At 47.2% G+C, this 21,218-nt stretch overlaps 1 protein-coding gene across 1 annotated transcript in view; it reads left to right on the forward strand.

Annotated features, from left to right (window-relative positions):
* LOC311239884 (uncharacterized protein) overlaps positions 1–21,218 on the forward strand; it is a gene marked incomplete at its 3' end in the record, with an annotated part of 165,506 nt that overhangs the window by 30,949 nt on the left and 113,339 nt on the right. The window contains exon 3 of the mRNA XM_084328328.1: positions 20,515–20,592. Within this exon, the coding sequence (XP_084184454.1) occupies positions 20,515–20,592 (78 nt within the window). The remainder of the gene's footprint in view (positions 1–20,514; positions 20,593–21,218) is intronic.

The following is a 21,218-nucleotide window of genomic DNA, read 5'->3' on the forward strand; positions in this document are numbered from 1 at the left end:
CCAGGTACTGGAACCCCCGACCCCGCCGTCGAACGCCCATCAACCGGCGGACCTGCCACTGGGGGTGACCGTCCACCATCTTGGGAGGAGGTGGTTCCGGAGCAGGAGGCATCAGGGGACTGAGAGAGACAGGCTTAACCCGGGACACATGGAAAACGGGGTGAATGTGCATGGACGCAGGAAGCTTAAGACGCACCGCCGCCGGACTGAGTACCTTCAGAGCCTCGAAAGGTCCGACGAACCGGGGGTTACGTTTCTTGGCCGAGGACCGAAGTGGGAGGTCCCTCGCGGAAAGCCACACCCTCTGCCCAGGGTGGTACGTCGGCGCAGGATTCCGGCGCCGGTCAGCCCCACGACAGGCGCGCTCCGATGACCGGAGTAGCGCGGTCCTGGCGATCTCCCAGACCCGACGGCACCGGTCGAGGTGGTCCTGTACGGAGGGAACTGCCACCTCCGTCTCCTGTGCAGGGAAAAGAGGGGGTTGGTAGCCCAGGGATACCTCAAAGGGTGAGAGGCCGGTGGCGGAACTGACCATGGAGTTGATGGAGTACTCGACCCAGGGAAGGAAACGGCTCCAAGAAGCTGGTCTCTCGGCAGCCACACACCGAAGAGCAGACTCCACGCTCTGGTTCATCCTCTCCGTTTGTCCGTTAGTCTGGGGATGATAACCAGAGGAAAGACTGACCGTTGCCCCCAATCCCTTGCAAAAAGCCCGCCATACCTGGGAAGTGAACTGGGGCCCCCGGTCCAAGACGACATCCTGGGGAAAACCATGGAGGTGAAACACGTGGTGTGTCAGGAGGTCCGCCGTCTCGGCCGCCGAGGGAAGTTTGGGAAGGGCCACGAGGTGAACCCCCTTGCTGAACCGATCCACCACGGTCAGAAGGCACGTGTTCCCCTGGGAGGAGGGAAGACCCGTGACGAAGTCCAGCGCCACATGTGACCAAGGACGGCTCGGAATGGGAAGCGGCTGTAATAGCCCGGAGGGTGCCTGGTGGGAGGCCTTGCTGCGGGCGCAGACTGCGCAGGCCAGTACGAACTCCTTGACGTGGTTCCTCATGGTGGGCCACCAGAATCGACAAGCCAGGAAGGAGAACGTGCGATGAACGCCCGACCGAGTCGGGGACGAAGAGACGATGAACCGGTACATTGCCTGGAGCGCGATGGAAGCGTAGGGCACGCCTTACCACCCCCTCGATGCCCAAGGTGACGACTCCTACCACCCTGGCCTCTGGGAGGATGGGAGTCGGGTCCTCAGTGGTTGGAGCCCCCTTGGAGTGTAACCGGGACAGGGAGTCGGCCTTCGTGTTGCGGGAGCCAGGGCGAAACGTCAGCGAGAAGTCGAACCGACTGAGGAAGCTGGCCCATCTTGCCTGCCGGCCATTGAGGGGCTTGGAAGCACGGATGTACGTCAGGTTCTTGTGGTCCGTCCAAATGGTAAACGGCTCCTCGGCCCCCTCTAGCCAATGACGCCACTCCTCCAAGGCAGCCACAACCGCCAGCAGCTCCCGATTGCCGATGTCATAGTTCCTCTCGGCAGGGAGGAACCGACGCGAGTAGAAGGCGCACGGATGTACCTTCTGGTCCGTTGCCGACCGCTGGGATAAGATAGCTCCCAGTCCAGTATCCGAGGCGTCCACCTCAACGATGAACTGTCTCTTGGGGTCTGGATGGAGCAAGATCGGGGCGGAAGTGAACCTCTTCTTGAGGGAGCGGAACGCAGCACACGCCGCTGGGGACCAGTCGAACGGCAGGGCAGGAGAGGTCAGTCTGGTAAGCGGTTCCGCCACTTGACTGTAGTTCCGGATGAACCTTCGGTAGAAGTTGGCGAACCCGAGGAAGCTCTGTAACTCCTTCCGAGAGGTGGGTTCCGGCCATTCCTCCACGGCCTGGATCTTGCGAGGATCAGCTCGGGTCAAACCTTTCTCCACGATGAAGCCCAGGTAATCGACGGAGTCGGAGTGGAATCGGCACTTCTCCGCCTTGACGAAGAGCCGATTGTGGAGGAGGCGCTCCAGCACACGGCGGACATGCTGGATGTGTTCCTCGAGGGTCTTGGAGAAGATGAGGATGTCGTCTAGGTATACTACCACAAACTCCTCCAGCATGTCACGAAGGACGTCGTTCATGAGCGCCTGGAATACCGCCGGAGCGTTGGTGAGGCCGAACGGCATCACCAGGTACTCGTAGTGGCCCCTGGGAGTCTTGAAGGCGGTCTTCCATTCATCGCCCTCTCGGATACGGACTAGATGGTAGGCACTCCGGAGGTCCAGCTTGGTAAAGACGGTAGCCTGGGTGAGAGGCTCGAAGGTGGAGTTCATGAGAGGTAGAGGATACTTGTTCTTAATGGTGATCTCGTTGAGCTGGCGATAGTCGATGCAGGGTCGAAGGTCTCCGTCCTTCTTCCCAACAAAGAAGAAACCGGCCGCCACAGGAGAGGAGGAAGGCCGAATGAGTCCTGCTTCCAAGGACTCAGAGATGTATTGATCCATCGCTGCCTTCTCCGGGACGGTCAAACTGTAGAGGCGGCTGCCGGGAAGGGGAGCCCCTGAGCGGAGGTCGATGGCACAGTCGTAAGGCCGGTGAGGCGGAAGGGCCTGAGCCCTGGACTTACTGAAAACCTCCATGAGGTCGTGGTACTCGGGGGGTATGGTCGAGAGGTCCGGAGGCGGCTCACCAACGGATCTCCGGGGCGGGGGACAGGACGCCGCCTGAAGACACTGGGCATGACAGGAGGAGCTCCAACCCTTGATGGTACCGGAGGACCAGGCGATGTGGGGCTCGTGCAGCGCGAGCCAGGGCCGGCCCAGGACTACTGGGACAAGAGGGGATCTGGTGATAAGGAACTGGAGTCTCTCAACGTGGTTACCAGCAATGGTGAGCAGGACAGGGCAGGTGCGTTGAGTGATGTCAGCCAGGCGGTGTTGGTCCAATGCGAATACCTCCAATGGCCTCACTAGGTCCTCAAGTGGAATGTTGGCCCGGGTAGCAAACTCGAAGTCTAGGAAACTCTCGTCAGCCCCCGAGTCAATGAGTGCCTCCACCGTGGCCCGTTGGTCCGCCCAGGCCAGAGTGACGCTCATCAGATGGCCAGGTGGTGCACGGCTCTGGGAACGAGAAAAACGGCTCACCAGGATCTCCCGGGGTCCCGGCGAGCCTGGTCTTTTGGCCGGGTGGGGCAGTTGGCGATACGGTGTCCCTCCCGACCGCAGTAGAGGCAAAGGCCGGACCTGAACCTCGCCTCCCGTTCAGCTTGGCTAAGATGAGAATGTCCCAGCTGCATGGGTTCCTCCTCGGGTACCGAACGGGAGGGAAAAAAGCCACCAGTCGTGTTGGGAGCAGGGCGACCAGCAGTACCGTCACGAGTACGGGGGGTCCGGAGTACCTCTGGAGGTCCCTGTCGGGTTCTCTCACGTCTTCTCTCCTGGAGGCGTCCGTCGATGCGAATGGCGAGGCTGAACAGGTCCTCGAGGGACTCAGGTTCCTCACGGGTCGCGAGCTGGTCCCTGACTGCGTCGTTGAGCCCCCTCATGAAGGTAAGACGAAGTGCTTGATCGTTCCAACCGCTCTCCGTAGCCGCCAGTCTGAACTCCAGCACGTAGTCGGTAACCCCGCCGCTGCCCTGCCGGAAGGTACCCAACCGGGCTCCAGGGTCCTGACCACGGGCTGGATGGTGGAAAACCCTGCGGAGCTCAGCCACGAAGTCTGGGTAGGAGAAACAGAAGTCTGCCTCCATTGCCCAGGAGGCAGTGACCCACTGGGCTGCCCGGCCTGAGAGCAAGTTAGTCATGTAGGCCACTCGGGCTCCCCTTGAAGTGAAACGACTGGGTTGATGACGAAAAACCAACTCACATTGCATGATGAATGTGGCACAATCCTCGAAGTTACCGTCGAACAGCCGTGGTTCGGAGAGACGGGGCTCCCGAGGTGCGGGATCGGGAGGCGCGGGCCCTGCCAGGGCTGCGGGTGATGCTCCGGCCAAGGCTCCTGAAGGAAGTGGGGTTACAAGCAAGGTGTTAACGGTTTCACTCAGCGTGTGTAAGTGGAGGAGAATACTAGACTGCTGGCTAGCCAGAGAGCCCAGGGACCCCTGAATAGGCAGGACCTGCTCTCGGAGTTCCTGTACAGCAGCCGCAGCCGCATCTAGCAGTAGGCTGTGGCCCTTGGTTAACTCTATCTGGCCTGCCAATGCTGTTCTGACTCTCTCTGTGTCGGCTGGGGTCATCATGGTTGGATCGTAATGTTAGGGTTTGTAACCGACCCCAAGCGCAACGGCACAGAGAGAGTTGTTTCAGAGTTAGCCAAAGCAACTCAGAGTCACAAGATAGAATTAGGTTGAGCAACAGAACAAACGGGGAATCTGGCATGTGAAGAATGTTGCGGCTCTGCAGATTCTCCCAGTAGGTGGTGGTGAGGAATTAGCTTGTGACGTCTGAGCCGCTCTGCAGATCCTCCCAGCATACACTCCAGGTGGAAACGGAGGGAGAGAGAGAAATCCCAGTTAGCCCAGCGCACAACAGAAACAGAGAGGTGACTGATCCAAATAAATATCCAAGTGACTTGATCTTCGGTGTGATACACACAGTTAGCAGAGTCCAGAGAAAAAACAATAAGGTAATCCAAGGTGTAAATCCAACAACAAAAATTAGGTGAGAACAGTATAACAAAAACGGGATCTCTTCGGTGTTTCACAAACACACAAAAAACGGGTGATCCAAAAAGAACTGTTTCCAAAACTCACCAGAGCGCAACGCGAAAAGCAGGCAGATAAACGAGGCGCAGCTTCGTACGGGAATCAGGTTCTCCACAGGGATACTTCACGAAAGTCCTGGGGAGCAACAGACAGGGAACAGCGACGGGAAAGACAGGCAGATGCAGGGAATATTCAAAACGATCCAACATCGATACTAGGGGAATCAGGGTATATAAAGCCACAGGGCGCTGATGACAAGCTGTGACAGCTGCGGGATGAAATTGATCATTGCTCCAGAAGCGTGTGGTGGGAAGAGCACCAATCAACACGGCATCTTACAGGAAAGAAGCGTGTGGCGGGGAATGCAATTAATTAACAAAATACCTTAAAGGAACAGAGCGAGTGGGTGGGGAGCGGACCAAACCTCACAAAAAGTGTCCAGAAAAAGAGTGTATATACATTTGACGTAGAAACTGTACATTGGAGGAGGTTGGGTGGGTGGGGTGGGGTTGGATGGGTGGCTGGGGGCTGTACATTGGAGGTGGGGGGGGGGGGGGGGTTGGGTAGGGGGGGACACACTGTACACTGTACATTGGAATACTGACAAAGCCATACATGGTCATTGTTACATCCCAATGTATATATTCCCCAGTGTGTGTCTCCATGTGTGTGTGTTCTCCATTTTGTTTCCTCCCTCCAGCCATTGTTCCCTTCACCATTGGTCCCTGCCAGGCCAATCCTTCCATTATAGCAACACAGCACCGATTGGTGGATGGTTTTCCAGACTCCAACACTCAATCAACACCACCCAATCATGGATCACCCCACACCTGTTAAAACATGGCTTCTCACTTCAGTCTCTCTCTCTCTCTGGCATGAGGCTAGGCCTAGTGTGATTTTGTAACCTGTAACTTTGACAATATTGCATTTCGTTTATTGGCCTTTGGTGCTTAGTGGAAATTTCCTTGTGTGTGTATGGCCACAGAGAGAGCATTGTTAGTTATAGTTTGTTTTTGTATATATGCTGTCTTTGTTTTCTGTATCATTAATGTGTTTTTCTCTCTTTCTCAGGAAGCACAGATGGGGTGAGCTGCCATTTCCTTTGGATATTGTTTTCTCCTGTTTTGGTTAGGTAAGAGTAGTTTAGGTAATGTAATTTCTTTTACCATAGATTAGATTGGGTTTATTTGGAGTATAGTGGTGTTTGTTTGTTGTTTTGGCCTGGGCTCACCCTTGAGCTACATGTGCTTCCTTTGCATCTATTCAATAAATATCATTGTTGTTTACAAACGTGGTCCATCTTTTCTGTCAACCAACTGTTATGTTACAGCCCTTTACCCTTAGACTCACAGGGGTCGTAACATAAATGGGGGCTCGTCCGGGATCTTGTAACCCGTGTTCAATTGTTGGTTGATGGATTTGGTGAACTGTGTTTGTTTACACTTGTATAGTTATTAATTGATTTGTGTGTAAAAATGGCATTTGTGTAAAAAAAAAATGGCAGTCAGTACTTTTGATCTGGGGAAATTCTTGAGCAATCCTACTTGGGAAGCGCTAGATAGCTGCCGCAAGGCAGACTTAGTGGAGATTGCCACACATTTTAAACTCTCGGTTCAACAAAAGCATCTTAAGCGGGATATCAGGTGTCTTGTGGTAGATAAGCTGTTGGAGCAGGGGACGCTTGTTTTACCTGTGGTCTCTGATGAACATGCAAGTCCTCCTGGTGAACCTACGGAAGCACAGCCTTCTGAGGAGCAAGCCCATGGTGCTGAAAAGGCAGGTGTGAGAGTCACATTGCCACATTTTCACTTGGCCTCTCCTGTGTCATCTGGGTCTCGAGAAGGGGCCCAGGTCAAGGTTAGAATAGCCCGTCTCCAGATGGAGGCTCAGGAGAAGGCACAAGCACGTGAGGCGGAGTATCGGCTTCGTAAAATGGAGCTTGAGGCGGAAAATGAAAGGGCTGTTAACATCCGTAGGTTGGAGCTTGAGGTGGAAAAAGAGCTCAGACTGCGGGAGTTGGAGCTGGGAGACCAAAGGAGTGGATCCAACTCTGCTACACCGACTCCTCCACAAGGCCCGGGTATGTCCTCCTCCACAGCTTATTCATCACACACTTTTGATATAAGTAAACACATTGCTTTGGTGCCTCCGTTCCGAGAGACAGAAGTTGATACTTATTTTAATGTGTTTGAGCGTATTGCTGCTTCATTGCGCTGGCCAAGAGAGGTCTGGCCTTTGTTGCTTCAATGCAAATTGACTGGTAAAGCCCAAGAGGTTTGTTCAACACTTTCCCTAGAAGATAGTTTACTGTATGATACTGTGAAGGCTGCCATCCTTCGTGCATATGAGCTTGTGCCCGAAGCTTATAGGCAGAGGTTTCGCAGTCACAAGAGAGCTGTCAACCAGACCTTTGTAGAGTTTGCTAGAGAGAAGGGAACTCTCTTTGATAAATGGTGTGCAGCAAGCAAGGCCTCAGATCTTAACTCTCTCAGAGAACTCATTCTATTAGAAGAGTTTAAGAATCGTTTGCAGAGCGTATTGTAATTTACCTGAGTGAGCAGAAAGTGTCCACTCTGCAGCAGGCTGCTGTATTAGCTGATGAGTTTGCGCTAACCCATAAAACTGTGTTTGTAGATAGGCGTGACTCGTTTCTCCCCCATGATTTCTCTCAGAGACATTCTGTCCCCAACCAATCCAGAATTCACACACCCCCGACCAAAAATGTCACCTCCACGCTCAAAAGAGGAGCGGACATGTTACTACTGTCATAAACCTGGTCATGTTATTTCTGACTGTTTAACATTGAAACGTAAGCAGCAACCGTCCTCTCAGAACTTTAGACAACCCAAAGGGGTTGGTCTGATTAAAATGGCACCTGATTCCGATCAACAGATGCACAATGATCAGGATGTTCTCGATCCTTGTTTCAGGCCATTTACTTCCAAGGGTTTAGTTTCCTTGACAGGGGATCCAAAAGATCAGTGTACAGTTCAGATCTTACGAGATACTGGAGCCTCACAATCCTTTATCCTCTCTGATGTACTACCTCTGTCTGAGAAATCTTCCTGTGGTTCTAGTGTCCTGGTTCAAGGTATTGAGATGGGTTTCGTGCCAGCCCCGTTACACTGTATTCATGTACAATCTGATTTGGTCACTGGGTTCTTTAAAATAGGGGTGAGACCTTCCTTGCCAGTTAAAGGCATTTCCTTTATCATGGGAAATGATTTAGCTGGAGGACAGGTGAACGCTGTGCTGGAAGTGTTGGATCACCCAGACACAGATTCTCTGCCTGATGACTTGTCACAGAACTTCCCTGAAGTTTTTTCTGCAAGTGTTGTCACTCGGGCTCAATTGAAAAAGAGAGGTGATGAAATTAATTAGTCTGACTCTGTTTTTGCTTCAGCCTTTGTCAGGGAGGAGTTGCTGGCTCCAACTTCTGATACCGCTGACAAACCACCGACTCATAGTAAGGTACCCCCACAGACAACTGTAACTAGTTCCGACGCATTGAAGTTACCCGTTACTCGTGAAATGCTAATTACTGCCCAGAAGGCTGACCCTTCTCTTGCAAAATGTTTCTCTTCTCTTGAAACAGAACAGAGGAGAGAGTTGCATTCTTATTTTGTGGATGAAGGAGTTTTGATGCGTACATGGAGGTCCCATGGTACTAGACTGGCAGAGCATGCACAATCGGAGATAGGGCTACCAGATCAGGTACCAGACTGGAGCACTGTTTATCAGATTGTTGTCCCTGCAGTTTATCGTCAGCATGTACTGTTCTTGGCCCATGACCACCCTTGGTCTGGACACTTGGGAGTCACTAAAACATACAACAGAATACTTCAACATTTCTTTTGGCCCGGTTTGAAGTCCGATGTAGCACAGTACTGTCGTACCTGTAGTACTTGTCAGATCACCGGAAAGCCAAACCAGGTAATTCCACCTGCTCCCCTCTGTCCTATACCAGCGGTCGGTGAACCATTTGAACATGTCATAGTTGACTGTGTTGGTCCGTTGCCAAAGACCAAAGCCGGCAATCAGTTTTTGTTGACAATAATGTGTACCGCCACCCGTTTCCCTGAGGCTATCCCTCTTCGCAGAATTACAGCCCCTGTAATAATTAAGGCTTTGATGAAGTTCTTCTCCACGTTTGGACTGCCTAAGGTAGTACAAACGGACCAAGGCACCAACTTCCTGTCTAGGTTATTTGAGCAAGTGTTACAGTCCCTGGGTATCCGACATATAGTGTCCAGTGCCTACCACCCTGAAACTCAGGGGGCTCTAGAACGTTGGCATCAGACATTAAAGTCCATGTTGCGTAAATATTGCTTAGACACAGAGAAAGATTGGGATGAGGGTGTCCCCCTTGTTCTATTTGCTGCGCGAGAGACCATACAGGAGTCTCTTGGTTTCAGTCCTGCTGAGCTCGTTTTTGGGCACACTGTTAGAGGGCCTCTGAAAGTTCTTAAAGAACGGTTCATGTCAAAGGGTGCCAGCACACCCACTAATGTTCTAGATTTTGTTAGCCAGTTTCGAGAGCGACTGCATCAGGCGTGCTCTCTCGCAAAAGAAGCGCTCTCTTCTTCCCAGAGAACTATGAAACGGCACTATGACGAGAAAGCTGTTTCTCGATCTTTCCAGCCAGGTGATAAGGTTCTAGTCCTGTTACCTATCCTTGGTTCTGCTCTTTCCGCTCGTTTTTCCGGACCGTATGCAATAGACAAGAAGATAAGTGATACAGACTATGTGGTTCGCACCCCTGATCGTAAACGTCACTCTCGTGTTTGCCACATCAATATGCTTAAACCATATTTTTCCAGAGATAGTGTGCAGGTGAAGACCTCAGACCAGACAGCCGGACTGGCCGTCTCTGCTGTTGCCTCAACTCCAATAGTTCCGGACTCTCCTGACGTTAGTGGTGAGGATGTAGATGGCTTGGAGTTGCGCAATGCAGCCCATCAGGGTGCTAGATTGTCCAACACTGAGATGTTATTGAACCTGCCCACTCACTTAGCACACTTACCTGAGGAGCAGCGAGAGGACATCACAAATTTGATTCAGGCCTACATGGCTCTGTTTGGTGATGTTCCCTCCTGTACTTCTGTATTGGCCCATGATATTAATGTTGACAATGCTGTGCCTATCAAGCAACATGCATACCGTGTTAACATCACCAAGAGGGCCATGATGCAACAGGAGGTTGACTATTTGTTAAAACATGGTTTAGCCAAGCCAAGTTGCAGTCCCTGGAGTTCACCTTGCTTGTTAGCTCCCAAATCGGATGGAACTCCTAGATTTTGTACTGATTTCCGAAAGGTAAATGCTGTCACCGTGCCTGATTCCTTCCCACTGCCCCGCATGGAAGATTGTATTGACAACCTTGGATCTGCCACCTATGTTAGCAAACTAGATTTGTTAAAGGGTTACTGGCAAGTCCCTTTGACCCCCCGTGCCTCGGAAATCTCGGCGTTTGTTACTCCTGACAATTTTTTGCAATATACTGTAATGCCTTTTGGAATGCGTAATGCCCCGGCCACTTTCCAGCGACTGGTGACCCTAGTCCTGGCTGGTGTTCCAAATTGTAATGCCTATCTCGATGACCTGGTTGTCTATTCGACCAACTGGCGTGACCACATGACAACCTTACAAACTGTCTTTGACCGCTTAGCTGGAGCCTCCCTGACCCTTAACCTTGCCAAGTGTGAGTTCGGCAAGGCTACGGTTACCTATCTTGGTAAGCAGGTAGGACAAGGCCAAGTGCGTCCGGTGGATGCAAAAATATCTGCAATCACAACTTTTCCAGTGCCTACTACTAGGCGGGAATTGCGTAGATTCCTTGGGATGGCTGGGTATTACCGTGGTTTTTGCCGAAACTTTTCTTCTGTCGTCACTTCTCTCACTAGCCTGTGTAGCCCGTCCAAACCATTCATTTGGACAGCTGATTGTCAAAATGCATTTGATAGTGTTAAAGCTCTCTTATGCAGTTCCCCTGTTCTCTCTGCTCCAGATTTCTCCCTGCCGTTCCAGCTGGAGGTGGATGCCAGCGGGGTGGGAGCTGGAGGGGTGTTATTACAGGAAGATCACGATGGTGTCAGTCACCCGGTTTGTTATTTCTCCCGGAAATTTAACAAACATCAACTAAACTATTCCACTATTGAAAAGGAGACTTTGGCTATGTTGTATGCGTTGCAACATTTTGAGGTGTATGTCGGTTCGAGCGTATTACCAGTGGTAGTATACACCGACCACAACCCATTGGTTTTTCTGTGTCGCGGATGTACAACCACAATCAGCGCCTCATGCGTTGGGCGCTCATAGTGCAAAATTATAACCTCAGCATAAAGCATAAGAAGGGGTCTGAGAATGTGTTGGCGGATGCTCTATCTCGGAGTTAAATCTCTGTTGCTGTCGACTCGTTGTCTGTTGCTGTCGACTCGTTCTACTGTATATTGCTGTCGACTTGTTCTATTTTGCTGTCTACTCGGTCTATGTTGCTGTGGACTCGTTTTATGTTGCTGTCGACTCAGTCTCTCTTGCCGTCAACTCGTTCTGTCGTTGTTGACCCGAGTGGTTGTTGTACCAACTGCTAGTTTTTTTTATAGCTCTTTGTTTTGAAGTACATGTTATCTCAGAGATGTTATCTCGTTGTTAAAAAAAAAAACATGTTTAGTTGGTGTTAAGTGTCAAACATGTTTTTGTCTTATGTATGGGGGTGTTACATCCCAATGTATATATTCCCCAGTGTGTGTCTCCATGTGTGTGTGTTCTCCATTTTGTTTCCTCCCTCCAGCCATTGTTCCCTTCACCATTGGTCCCTGCCAGGCCAATCCTTCCATTATAGCAACACAGCACCGATTGGTGGATGGTTTTCCAGACTCCAACACTCAATCAACACCACCCAATCATGGATCACCCCACACCTGTTAAAACATGGCTTCTCACTTCAGTCTCTCTCTCTCTCTGGCATGAGGCTAGGCCTAGTGTGATTTTGTAACCTGTAACTTTGACAATATTGCATTTCGTTTATTGGCCTTTGGTGCTTAGTGGAAATTTCCTTGTGTGTGTATGGCCACAGAGAGAGAGCATTGTTAGTTATAGTTTGTTTTTGTATATATGCTGTCTTTGTTTTCTGTATCATTAATGTGTTTTTCTCTCTTTCTCAGGAAGCACAGATGGGGTGAGCTGCCATTTCCTTTGGATGTTGTTTTCTCCTGTTTTGGTTAGGTAAGAGTAGTTTAGGTAATGTAATTTCTTTTACCATAGATTAGACTGGGTTTATTTGGAGTATAGTGGTGTTTGTTTGTTGTTTTGGCCTGGGCTCACCCTTGAGCTACATGTGCTTCCTTTGCATCTATTCAATAAATATCATTGTTGTTTACAAACGTGGTCCATCTTTTCTGTCAACCAACTGTTATGTTACAGCCCTTTACCCTTAGACTCACAGGGGTCGTAACAGTCATTTACTGTACAACTGGGTTAGGACATTTGTAGGGGCCAGTTTCGAATTGCAGTCTCCCGTAGGTGTTTTTTGAGAGTGTTTTTGAAAGTGGATAGTGATTCACATTCCTTTACAGCTTTGGGTAGGGCGTTCCACATTGATGTGGCATAATTGCGAAACGTGTCCAGTCCTTTATTTGAGCCGAATCTGGGCCCAACATGATCTGTGGAGCTCCCTCTGGTTTGATTGATTGATTGATTGAAAACTTTATTAACAGATTGCAGAATGGGTACAATACAATACCGCAAGGACGACTTCAAGCTGGAAATGGTAACAACAGATGAGGTACTCAATAAACTGAGCGCCCTCCAACCTAACAAGGCCACTGGCCACGACAACATCCCTTCCAAATTCCTCAGAGACTCAGCAGCCGCCATCACCCCAATCATCACACACATAATAAACCTCTCCATAAAACAGGGACACGTCCCCAAGGACTTCAAAATTGCGAGGGTGACCCCTCTGCACAAAATTAGACCCAGGCAACTACCGCCCTGTTTCTATTCTCACCTCCATCTCGAAAGTCATGGAAAAAATAGTCTACGAACAGGTCGAAAAGTACCTAGCGGAAAAAAATCTAATCTACGAATTCCAATCTGGCTTCAGAACATCCCACTCCACTGACACATGCCTTCTCTATTTGAATGACCACATCAAACAAGAGGTGGACGCAGGCAAATACTGCGGCATGGTCATGCTGGACCTACAAAAGGCCTTTGACGCGGTCAATCACTCCATTTTGATTGACAAGCTAAAAGCAATTGGTTTTGATAGTCTATCAGTGAGCTGGATGCAATCCTACCTTGAGGGGAGGGAACAGATGGTGGAGGTAAACGGTACCCTATCCCCCCCCCTCACAGTGAGCTGTGGTGTTCCACAAGGAAGCATACTAGGACCGCTACTGTTCCTAATTTATGCAAATGACATGTCGTCAGCTTGTGACTGCAACTTGTTCCTGTTTGCGGACGACTCAGCCCTGCTGGTCTCTGACAAGAACAAGTTACAGGTTGAAAAAACCCTCAGCTCGGAACTAGGCAGAATCTGCATATGGCTCGCTGATAACAAACTATCATTACACATGGGCAAAACAGAGTCCATTCTCTTCGGTTCAAATAACAAACTCAGCAAGACCGACGGCTTCTCAGTTACAGTGGGTGACAATATTGTCACAAGGAAAGATGAAATTACCTACCTGGGTTCCATCCTAGAGGCTAATCTCTCCTGTGACAAAATGGCATCCAATGTAATAAAAAAAGTCAACCAACGAACTTGATTCTTGTACCGGATCTCCTCTCTGGTAAACAAGAATACCCTGAAGACTCTGGCAGGAGCACTCATTCAGGGGTACTACGACTATGCTTGCACCTCATGGTACCAAAGCACCTCAAAGGCGCTAAAAACAAAATTACAAACATCTCAAAACAAACTGGTCAGACTACTGCTTGACCTTACTCCTAGAACCCACCTCACCCCTGCCCACTTTGACAACCTAGGATGGCTTAGAGTAGACGACAGAGTACAGCAACTTGCAATGGGCCTGGTCTACAAGATACACTACACGACCAAGGTACCCATGTACATGTCAAAATACTTCCCAAAGGTCAGTGAATACCACGATCACAACACCAGAGGGAGCTCCACAAATCATGTTAAACCCAGATTCGGCTCAAATAAGGGACTAAACACGTTTCGCAATTATGCCACATCAATGTGGAACGCCCTACCCAAAGCTGTAAAGGAATGTGGATCACTACCCACTTTCAAAACCTCTCTCAAGGGACACCTACGGGAGACTGCAATTCAACACTGTCTGTAAATATCCTAACCCAACCCCCTCCAATGTACAGTCATTTACCTAGTATGGTTTTGTCAATAGTCCAATGTACAATTTTGTTTGTTTGTACAGTGTCTCCCCCCCCCCCCCTCAATGTACAGTTTTGCTTGTATATACAGTGTGCCCACCCCCCCCCCAACCACCTCCAATGTAGATTACCCAGTATGGTTGTCAATATCCCAGTGTACCCAACCCCCCCCACCCAACCTCCTCCAATGTACAGTTTCTACGTCAAATGTATATACTCCCTTTTCCTGACTCCTTCTGTATCACAAACAGTACTGTATTTGCAAATCTGGTATGTCATAAATGTATAGATGTAGCAGTACTGACTATCTGTATGTCATGTATGTCATATATGTCCTGATGAATTGAAAATGGGGGACCCTGATGTAAACAAGACGAAAGTCTTTCTCTGGTCTGCATCCCCTTAACAATTGTGTGTATTGAGCTGTACTGTATTGTACCCATTCTGCAATCTGTTAATAAAGTTTTCAATCAATCAATCAATCAAGTAAAAATCTAATCTACGAATTCCAATCTGGCTTCAGAACATCCCACTCCACTGACACATGCCTTCTCTATTTGAATGACCACATCAAACAAGAGGTGGACGCAGGCAAATACTGCGGCATGGTCATGCTGGACCTACAAAAGGCCTTTGACACGGTCAATCACTCCATTCTGATTGACAAGCTAAAAGCAATTGGTTTTGATAGTCTATCAGTGAGCTGGATGCAATCCTACCTTGAGGGGAGGGAACAGATGGTGGAGGTAAACGGTACCCTATCCCCCCCCCTCACAGTGAGCTGTGGTGTTCCACAAGGAAGCATACTAGGACCGCTACTGTTCCTAATTTATGCAAATGACATGTCGTCAGCTTGTGACTGCAACTTGTTCCTGTTTGCGGACGACTCAGCCCTGCTGGTCTCTGACAAGAACAAGTTACAGGTTGAAAAAACCCTCAGCTCGGAACTAGGCAGAATCTGCATATGGCTCGCTGATAACAAACTATCATTACACATGGGCAAAACAGAGTCCATTCTCTTCGGTTCAAATAACAAACTCAGCAAGACCGACGGCTTCTCAGTTACAGTGGGTGACAATATTGTCACAAGGAAAGATGAAATTACCTACCTGGGTTCCATCCTAGAGGCTAATCTCTCCTGTGACAAAATGGCATCCAATGTAATAAAAAAAGTCAACCAACGAACTCGATTCTTGTACCGGATCTCCTCTCTGGTAAACAAGAACACCCTGAAGACTCTGGCAGGAGCACTCATTCAGGGGTACTACGACTATGCTTGCACCTCATGGTACCAAAGCACCTCAAAGGCGCTAAAAACAAAATTACAAACATCTCAAAACAAACTGGTCAGACTACTGCTTGACCTTACTCCTAGAACCCACCTCACCCCTGCCCACTTTGACAACCTAGGATGGCTTAGAGTAGACGACAGAGTACAACAACTTGCAATGGGCCTGGTCTACAAGATACACTACACGACCAAGGTACCCATGTACATGTCAAAATACTTCCCAAAGGTCAGTGAATACCACGATCACAACACCAGAGGGAGCTCCACAAATCATGTTAAACCCAGATTCGGCTCAAATAAGGGACTAAACACGTTTCGCAATTATGCCACATCAATGTGGAACGCCCTACCCAAAGCTGTAAAGGAATGTGGATCACTACCCACTTTCAAAACCTCTCTCAAGGGACACCTACGGGAGACTGCAATTCAACACTGGCCCCTGTAAATATCCTAACCCAACCCCCTCCAATGTACAGTCATTTACCTAGTATGGTTTTGTCAATAGTTCAATGTACAATTGTGTTTGTTTGTACAGTGTCTCCTCCCCCCCCCCCCTCAATGTACAGTGTTACTTGTTTATACAGTGTGCCCCCCGCCCCCCCCCAACCACCTCCAATGTAAATTACCCAGTATGGTTGTCAATATCCCAATGTACCCAACCCCCCCCACCCAACCTCCTCCAATGTACAGTTTCTACGTCAAATGTATATACTCCCTTTTCTTGACTCCTTCTGTATCACAAACAGTACTGTATTTGCAAATCTGGTATGTCATAAATGTATAGATGTAGCAGTACTGACTATCTGTATGTCATGTATGTCATATATGTCTATATGAATTGAAAATGGGGGACCCTGATGGAAACAAGACAAACGTCTTTCTCAGGTCTGCATCCCCTTAACAATTGTATGTATTGAGCCGTACTGTATTGTACCCATTCTGCAATCTGTTAAATAAAGTTTTCATTCATTCATTCATTCATTGGGTGGGGGGGGGGGTTGGGTACATTGGGATATTGACAACCATACTGGGTAATTTACATTGGAGGTGGTTGGGGGGGGGGGGAGACACACTGTATAAACAAGTGTTGTGATCGTGGTATTCACCGACCCCTGGGAAGTACTTTGACACATGACTTTGTCCACCAATACAAAATATGCTCAACAGAACGCCCTACCCAAAGAGGTAAAGGAATGTGAATCACTACCCACTTTCAAAACCACTCTCAAAGAACACCTACGGGAGACTGCAATTCGAAACTGGCCCCTGTAAATGTCCTAACCCAACCCCGTCCAATGTACAGTAAATGACCAAGTATGGTTTTGTCAATATTCCAATGTACAGTTTTGCTTGTACAGTTGTATAGTGTCTTTGCCCATTTCCTCGTCAAACAGCCTGCAAACTACCTGGCGTTCTATCGCCACGCTCTCTGCTGAGGGGAGCTGCTTCAGTTTGAAATATAGCTCCTTATTTCACTTGTTTCTGCTAAATGTAACTCATTTACGTTTTAACTTGTAATACATAATGCTTAACGTTCATTTTATTACATGGTTTTATGACATTTGTGCTCATTTGACCACTAGTTCTAGTTTTATAGGTAGGAACTCTTAGAAGACTCTGATATCGCCGGTGTTCTGCAAAATCCTACTCCCTGCGGAATTCTACTGCCGAGCGCTCCTGCGCTTGGGCACGCATGCGCATGACCCACAATCCTTTTCCACTCGTTTTCAGCTACAATATTCTGCAGCCGAACGTATTGTTTGACTTGTTGATGGTGAGCAATATCTTAAAACATATTTGTACATACATAACTCATTACTGTATAAGCATGTAAATATTCGCATGTAATTGGCTTTGCAGCAGAATGTATAAAGCATGTATAAAGTAGATGATAAAATGTCGTACACCAAAATGTGACGATGTGACTCCCAGCTGACGACATCCAGCTGTAACACGCAGCTGTAAAAAGATATAGGCCTGAGTTTAGCGTTATCTTGTTTTAAAATCACTTTTGTATGCATCAAAAATCACTTGTGTGTTAATAATATCACTTTTTATGCATCAAAAATCACTTGTGTGTTAATAATACTTATCCCGACCCTGGTCTGTATAGCAATGGAGAACAGGTGGACCGCATATTTGTACATACATAACTTATTACTGTATAAGCATGTAAATATTTGCATGTAATTGGCTTTGCAGCAGAATGTATAAAGCATGTATAAAGTAGATGATAAAAAGTTTTGTTCCCTGAATTCTGAGTTTATTTGATAGCGATATATTGGTGTATTGAAATACCTTACCCCAGAAATCTTACATAAAAATGTTAGAGTATAAAAATATGCTCACCATATGCATACAGTATACATGGAGTGAGTAGTGAGGTCATATAAAATGATTCTGTAGTGGGAGCATTCTTTGATAGCGATATATATGTATTAACAATTAGATTAAAAACAACTACTCTGCTGAATTCTGCTGACAGCGCTCCTGTGCTTGCGCACGCATGCGCATGACCCACAATCGTTCACTCTACAATATTCTGCCACCTTGCTGACGAACGTCTTGTTGAGTCTTGTTGATATATCTTAAACAATATCATCCGAATGTATTTGTAGATGATAAAATGTCGGTACACCTGTTGGAATTCGGAGTGAACTATAGGGTGACGTCACCCAGCTGTCCAAAGATATAGGCGATTCGCGCTACGGCAGCAGTTCTCAGCAGAGTAGTGGAATTTTGCAGACGCGTCTAGCGAGTCGCGCTACGGCAGCAGTTTTCGAGGAGGGAGTAGGATTCCATAGATATCTATATATCTATGTAGGATTCCGCAGAACACCGGCGCGATAGAATGACGTCGTTGTTTGACGTGATCTGCCTGGGAAATGTAGTCTATTTCCGGGTTTTTTTCGACGTAGCATTATGACGTGCCTTGAAACTACACGCTACTTTTTATTTGGTGTTGATAAAACAATAAATAACTGAACCAGGATCATTTCAATTCGATGCTAAATAAACCTATATGCATGCGTAAAATGTGCCAGATTTAATTTGACAGGCGTTACATTTTTATCAATATCTTGGCCATTTGTCTACGATGAATTGGAAATGGGGGACCCTGGTGGAAACAAGACGAAAGTCTTTCTCTGGTCTGCATCCCCTTAACAATTGTATGTATTGAGCTGTACTGCACTGTACCCATTCTGCAATCTGTTAATAAAGTTTTCATTCATTCATTCATGTTGTGCTAGAATCAAGCCGAAAAAAGTGAGAGGAAGTGCTGAAGGAGGCGGAAGTTGACTGCCAGAAAATAACAGTAGAAGAAGAATGTAAGTGAGCGATCCGTTGTTTACAAGATCATTTCTGCAGAACACACGTTTTTCCAGCCAGCAAAACTTTAGCTTTAGTAGTTCGACTTATAACAGTAGTAGTAGCAGTAGCAGTAGTAGTAGTAGTAGTAGTCTAGTAGTAGTAGTAGTAGTAGTAGTAGTAGTAATTCGTCGTAATTCCACCAAATGGAGCGGTTTACCATATATATCTATGCGGTTTACGGCTTGAACGGAGCGAGTGACGTCATCTAAGATGGCCGCGCGTCGCTGTTAAACCAGCAGCTAACGTTTCTACAGCCAGACTGTTTACATTGAGGAGCTTTTAACTCGCTTCTCTGCTACAAAACCCTGATCAAAGGACCAGTTAAACACAACACAATGTGTTATCGGTCACCGTCAACTCCTCCGTGCAAACATGACTGACGTTGAACCCGATTGTGAAGCAGATTTGTTGTGAGTCGGAGCAGAGACATTAAACGAGTCTCTTGCTAACGTCTCTGTGGCAGAACTGTACTGGATCAAAACGTAAGTACAGTTATATTCACATTGTTTTCCTCTTATCGCTCCTTTCTTGCAGCAGCAGCAGAAAGGAACCGTTGACACAGAACAACATAGTTCTCTAGGATGGCTGACAGTAGACGACTAAAAACCAAATTACAAACATCTCAAAACAAACTAGTCAGACTACTGCTTGACCTGACTCCTAGAACCCACCTCACCCCTGCACACTTTGCCAACCTAGGATGGCTTAGAGTAGACAACAGAGTACAGCAACTTGCAATGGGCCTGGTCTACAAGATACACTACACGACCAAGGTACCCATGTACATGTCAAAATACTTCCCAAAGGTCAGTGAATACCACGATCACAACACCAGAGGGAGCTCCACAAATCATGTAAAACCCAGATTCGGCTCAAACAAGGGACTAAACACGTTTCGCAATTATGCCACAACAATGTGGAACGCCCTACCCAAAGCTGTAAAGGAATGTAAATCACTACCCACCTTCAAAAACACTCTCAAAGAACACCTACGGGAGACTGCAATTGAAAACTGGCCCCTACAAATGTCCTAACCCAGTTGTACAATAAAGACCAAGCATGGCTTTGTCAGTATTCCAATGTACAGCCCCACCCAACCCCACCCCACCTACCCAACCTCCTCCAATGTACAGTTTCCATGTCAAATGTATGTCAGTATTCCAATGTACAGTGTCCCCCCCCCCCCCCTACCCAACCCCCCGCCCCCACCTCCAATGTACAGCCCCACCCCACCTACCCAACCTCCCCCAATGCACAGTTTCTATGTCAAATGTATATACTCTTCTTCTGGATTTTTTTAGTATCACAAACAGTACTGTATTTGAAAATCTGGTATGTCATAAATGTATAGATGTAGCAGTACTGTCTATCTGTATGTCATGTGTGTCATATGATGAATTGAAAATGGGGGACCCTGATGGAAACAAGACGAAAGTCTTTCTCAGGTCTGCATCCTCTTAACAATTGTATGTATTGAGCTGTACTGTACTGTACCCATTCTGCAATCTGTTAATAAACTTTTCAATCAATCAATCAAGTAGTAGTAGTAGTAGCAGTAGAAGTAGAAGAATCCTCATCGTTTGTAGATGACAACAACACAAGGTAAAGGCACTTATTTTGGAGATTTATTGCTTATGTTTAGTCAGTCACACTCTTACTGTACTTGTTGGGTTTGCAAAGAACACTCTTTGGATTGTAAATATGTGTATATGTGCTGTGCTGTGCTGTGCTGTGTGCTGTATAAGATAAGAGATTCCTTGTTGAATGTTGAAAATAATGTGCTTTTTATTTTCTACAGTGAGGAGCAAGGAGCAGATGACCTGCCTTCAACCAGTTCAGTGCAGGCGAGACATGGAAGGAGGGCTAACCAAGACAGGTGAGAGACTTATTATTATTATTATTATTATTATTATTATTATTATTATTATTATTATTATTATTATTATTATTATTAGTGCTTTTGTTTAGTTATAACTCTGTTCATAGACAGAAACTGTTTTACTGCGTGGCACAATTGAGCAGTGTCTCTCACACACACACACACACACACACACACACACACACGTACGTACACATGAGTGTAGTGTATATATTTCTTTTGGATACACCTCAGGCATCCTGCACTCTATATGACTGCACTCTAGTCATGTGTACTGTATATATGTATATTGAATATCCCACGTTACTTATTTTTTACTTTTTTACTGTAAAACTTATTTTTTTAACTTTTTTTAGTAAAAAACGTACTTTTACTGACTTTTTGTAAAAAAAAAAAGCATGCTGGTGATTGAGAATCAAATTTTCGTCTGTGTTTATGACCTGTGTATGGAGAAAATAATTATTTGTAAATTGAATTCTGTTCTGTTCTCTTTTGTTTATGTAAATATGCTACCTAGGGTGCATTTCCACAGTTTTATATGCTTGATTGAATATGTTTGCATTGGTTCATAGTAAAAATAACACATTTTCTCAATCCGATTTTGTGTTTTGTGTTGTACATTA

This window comes from Notolepis coatsorum (assembly GCF_963971535.1).
Source record: "Notolepis coatsorum genome assembly, chromosome: 14".
Classification (NCBI taxonomy): Eukaryota; Metazoa; Chordata; class Actinopteri; order Aulopiformes; family Paralepididae; genus Notolepis; species Notolepis coatsorum.